This window comes from Procambarus clarkii, chromosome 11 (assembly GCF_040958095.1).
Source record: "Procambarus clarkii isolate CNS0578487 chromosome 11, FALCON_Pclarkii_2.0, whole genome shotgun sequence".
Classification (NCBI taxonomy): Eukaryota; Metazoa; Arthropoda; class Malacostraca; order Decapoda; family Cambaridae; genus Procambarus; species Procambarus clarkii.
This window is the reverse complement of record NC_091160.1, coordinates 38,570,059-38,575,583: the sequence shown is the minus strand read 5'-3', so window position 1 is coordinate 38,575,583 and position 5,525 is coordinate 38,570,059. Positions and strand designations below refer to the sequence as shown.

At 34.8% G+C, this 5,525-nt stretch overlaps 1 protein-coding gene across 1 annotated transcript in view; it reads right to left on the bottom strand.

Moving 5' to 3' along the window:
• Positions 1-5,000: 5,000 nt before the first annotated feature.
• LOC123758339 (sperm-specific H1/protamine-like protein type 2) overlaps positions 5,001-5,525 on the bottom strand; it is a 7,086-nt gene continuing 6,561 nt past the window's right edge. Inside the window, exon 3 of the mRNA XM_045742629.2 lies at positions 5,001-5,525. This exon is cut by the window's right edge and continues 3 nt beyond it. Coding sequence (XP_045598585.2) covers positions 5,304-5,525 — 222 coding nt within the window. The 3' untranslated portion in view covers positions 5,001-5,303.

Here is a 5,525-nt window from a genome sequence, read left to right as displayed (position 1 = left end):
TTGCTTTTAGTTTAGACCTGTGTTATATATTAAATTTGATTATTTCTATCAGTCACACTTTGTACAGTGCTCAGCTTTGCAAAATTTACATTAGATTCAGGAAGCTTTCCCATAAATTATCTTAACCCTTTCACTACAAGAAGCCAATGTGGTCACCAAGCAGGCTTTGGCCATAAGTGCAATAGCACTTTTCCAGTTTCCCAGAAAATTGTCCACATCCTGTAGCATTTGTACAAACATTTACCCTTCAACACACACTTTAAACTTCAACTGCAGACGACACGGTGCAGAAAGCTCCGGGATTATCTCATCATTATATGAATGGTAGTGTAGGAAAGAGGCGCAAAAGTGGTGTCCCAGATACTATAAATATACCAATATCAGTAATAGATGGATTTATGTATATTGAAGAAAAAAAACATAATTCTGAGAAGACCCACTAAATTATAGTATCATTGAAAAGTGTGGTTTTCAAAACACTAGACAATAATTAAAACCAGGTGGGTAGAGTATTAGGAGAGAAATAATACAAAAAAAAAACAGTATGGTTTTAAAATGGGAAGATCCTGTATAACAAATCTGAATAAGCAATGTATCACTAGAGAAATGTTAGTGGAGTACCATAGGGTTCAGTCCTAGCACTAGAAGTGTTCATCTATATGAACAGTCTACCAGAAAAAATACAGAATTATATTAACATTTTCTGATGATACTAAGCTACTAAGGAAGATAGGAGAATTAGGTGATTGTCACAATTGTTACACAAGAAAACTTGGACAAAATAAGTATATGGAGCAACACTTAGTACATGGAATTCAATGCAAATAAATGCCATATTATGGAACGTGGAATAGGAGAAATAGACCACTACAAATTATTTGGAAAGCCAATAAAGAACTTGGACAAAACAAGAGATGTAAGGTGGTTCTAGATAGGTGACCGTCACCAAAGAACCACAAAGGACATTGTGCAAGGAACATGTGCTACACTTTCCAACTTAATAATTGCTGTTAAATATATTGATGCTGAAATTAAACATGACAAGACCATAATTGGAATATGCAGTAATTGTGGTTCCCATATCTGAAGATGCATATCATTAAACTGGGAATGTGCACAGAAATGCTACTAAATGTCTTCTGTAACTGATAAACGAGCTATGGGGAGAAGTTTGAGGTGTTAAATATGCCGAAGATATAAGTAAAAAGAGAGAATATGATCGCTGTGTACAAAATAGTAACAGGAATTCTTGACACCTGCTACTTCAAGAACAAGAGATCATAGATTCAATCTAAGGAAATAAGGTGCTCAAAAAATGTGAAAGTTATTTTGTAAACAGAGTGGTAGACGGAATAAGTTAAATGAGAAGGCGGTGGATGCCAGAACCTTCTGTATTTTTAAAGCATCACGTGTCAAAGTGCTGGGAAGATGGGACACCATGAGTGTAGCTCTCATCCTCTAATTACACTTAGGTAATTACAGGAGGTTGCACCCAGCACATACTCTCCTCTCTTGGTGACAAATAATTACAGTACTGTATTATATTCCAAGCGTTGGGCATTCCAGGAGGTTTTAATGCTTTCTCAAAATATTAAAAAAAATTATATGAATATTTATTATACATATACTGTACTGTATACATACAGTATATGCAATGAACCAGAAAAGTAAACTTTATACAGTAACATACTGTAATACTAATTTCTCTTGGCATTTGAATAAGTTTGGACTCCTTAAAAGTGTTAATGCACTAAAGTAATCAGATTTTTATTTTCTTTCCTTAAGAATAACTGAATCTTGAGTGTATCATTCTCATCTCTTCCCCTTATCAGGATGAATATTTGTGAAATTGCTGGTCAATTCATTCCTGCTTGTAGTACCCATCCTTTACTTCAGGAGTTTCATTATTACTGAACTAATAATAGTTATAAGCAAGCTCGGCTCACATTTCTCAACCATTAGCATTGGTACTTGCCCCTTCCCCTGTTGTCTTTCCCAACACTCCCTTGCTGAATATCTCACTCTTTAAACTTTAGCACATGATTTTGATATTCATACAATGACTGATGATATTATGAAGTGCTTTGCAATCAATCTCCCTACCTACACCGTGCTTTTTTTTTTTATTATTATTATTCTGTATTTATAAAGAGATTGGAACATTAGGCCTGTCCCAGATACTTGTGTTAATGTTGCTGTACTTCCAGGTTAAGAAGCCCCTTGGATGGGCACTTTGGCTGGGAATTTTCACCTTATTATCAAAACCACTTTGATCTGCAACCTTTTTCAGCATATGATGTGTGCACCTTATGTAGTTTTATGAACATAACCAGTACCCCTTCACTTTCTAATTTAGCTTTGGGAAGTGTTGCAAGCACTATTAATATCCAGGTCAGTTTACAAGTACAGGTACTGTATTGTATTTTCATAATACTTTTTCTGTGGGTATTGTTGCTGTGCTTTTTGATCTGGAGAAACCATTTGACAGTCCCCAGAGGTATAATATATTTTCCAATTTATATTCTTTTGACCTCCAAGGCAATTTGTCAGTTTACCTTCAAAGCTTCTTTTCCAGCTGTACCTGTAGTCCACCTTGGACTATTGTCAGTATGAGGGCATCCCTCAAGGATATGCTCTTTCCTGTCTCAACTTTGGTTTATTCTAACGACCTTACCATTTACTGCTGTGATTTTTATTTTCCTTTCTTTAGCTTGCAATCAGCAACTCATCCTGTATGATTATTCACAGCTTTATATTCTCTACCACAAACACCTGTGCTATGACTTTCAATAGCAAACACATTGTCCACTTAACACCATTGAACCTTAATGATAGACTATATATACAGGTCATGAGCCTTTGGCACCTGCTTGCCTAGGTTCATCTCGTGTCTGTTACCTATTGTACATACTGGATGCTCTAAGATACTTTCCTTACTCAGTCTTGTCACACCACCAGTGGAGTGGGTTATATGAACACACGTTCCAAGTACTATCTAAACTGGTCTGTGGTTGCCCTGCATATCAGTTGTTCCGACACTTTACATTATATGGGCTTGCACCTCAGCACAGGAGCCTTTTCTTCTTTCACAACCCAGAGCCTGTGTGTATGTGTGGAAATAATGCTCCTATTTATGCTTCTGCGGTCATTGACATCCCAACTTACTCTCTGTTGTAGCCTGGTAAAGTGCAAATTACCCACTAAATGTCTTTTATTTGAATGGCTGCATTGTGTCCATTCATATATTGGACATGAGTAAACATGCAACCATAGAAACATGTAAGATACCAAAATAGGAAGAATACCCACTGGGCTCATTATCACTCGTACCCACATGTAGCTGGGACTTGTTTAACTGCTATAAGTGGAGTGTCACCTATCTCAAACAATAAGATTATTATACTGTAAATTTCTAACTTATGTTTGATGAGTGGCACTGCCCAATAAACTAACCTGCAAATTATAGTTTTTTTAGGTCCCTTTCTAGGTGCACAGACATTTATTTTTTTGTATTATATACTTTCATTTAGCTAATTATTTTAATTTGGCCAAAATAATGTTGTCACATTTTGAAAACTTTCAATTATTTGTAATAGATTTCTATTACAAATATCCTTCCGGCCCATAAAAGTTATTGAAATTTGGCATAACATCAATATTTCCCAGCACAAACATCAGTAAAGGTGGGCAATGCACCTAAAATGGTGCCAATTTCTTTAATAATGCCTAGGAAGGTATCTAAGGCTTTCAGAACTTTTTCTTAATATGGCAAACAATTGACAGAGGTCTCTAGAATGAAAACCATAGATTATTTGGAAATTATGAATATTAAGTCACATTAATTATTCAAAAGACAGGAGCACCACTGGTCTATCATTTGAGAATGACTGGAGCAGTTTAAGAGTTAAAATTAAATGGATCGTCTTTTTAGTAGTGGTCCAGACAATGTACTTCTCTCATGCTGCAGAGTTTACTGTTGTTTCCATCACAAATCTCTATGGTCGCTTGTATCAAAGATGAATTCTTACAATTACAGGCATCACGCCTTGTGCACTTTTGTTCTTGTATTGGCATCCATAGTGATATTTAGCACCTTTTGAACATCCTGCACAGTTGGTGCTACAAAGCCTTCCCCGCTTGGTGCATACTTTTGATAATTACTTCCTAACAAAATCTCTGTTGCCTTCCCCCAGAAATATTTAGACAGCAGTTTTGATACTTTTTGTTACTTTTCATGTGCCCAATTTCTTTTTATGGCACTATTAAGTCCAAAGGTCCTAAATATTGCTGGGTATGCCAATATGAGAGTGAAACAAATCTGTATAAGCAATATCAAAGGCCTCAGTTTCTTGATTTTTGTTTTCTAGGAACATTGGGAAAGAAAGATAAAATATCCCTAAAAACCAAGACAATGTAGTGTCTTGGCAGTGCAAGCTAAGAAGCTGTGGTAGGAAAGTAAATATCTGTTTATTTCAATTATTTCACTAAAAAAATAAAGTTGCAGAAAGTACAAAACACTATGAACATCAGTGATAGTGTCTCAGAATTGGCCATTGGCATATTCACAACTAGGCTAATGAGGTTTTCTATTTCCTATTGTAACAGTTTACTCAATGTTTAGTTCTCTAACTTAAGGATTTGAGTGTAATTTTACTTTTAAAAATTTATAATTTTATTTTTTATATCAAATTATATTAACTAGAGCATTTGTGAATTTTATATATATTTTTCCTCTCGTTATTTCGTTCCTTTTCTATTGTTAATAAGAATATACTGTAATTGGTCTTGTACATTTTAATTTAATCAATATAAACTTGTAGATGCCTCTTGGTTTCACAATATATAACTATAACTTGGATTTTGAGATTCAGTATAGCTGGGTAGTCTAGCAGACACATGTGACAATCAGTAGTGGTACATACTACCATAATTATTGGTACTGTACTGGTACTGTACATGCATTATTAAAATTCACTGGTACAGGACAATAAAATACACAATAAAAAAAGCAATTACATATTTCATAAACTACAGAAGTAAATATAAGTCTGTATTCATTGTTCCACCATCACAAAATAGAATAAGCTGTAGCAATTAGTACAATTATTGGTTCCCAAGCCAAAAACAAAATAATTTTTTTTAGTGAAAATAGCAAAAAGAATCTACATACATACATACACACATTGCTTAGCAACTACATAATTGTATGATAATGGAATATGAGTACCAGGTATAAGCCTGTAAATATTTTCTTACGTCAATTTTTAAATAAAAAATATACTCCCACAATCTCTGTCAACAGACTACTTTCTTCCCTTGGTTTTCTTTACTGGTGTCTTTGCCTTGGGTGATGTAGCCTTCTTAGCAACTGGCTTCTTTGCTACTTTCTTAGATTTCTTTCCACCCTTCTTCTTAGACTTTTTGGCAGACTTTTTAGCTTCTTGCGCACGTTTGGATTGCTGAGGCATAACTTCATCTTCATATTCCTTCTTTGCTGACTTGCCCATAAGGTATCTGCCACTCAT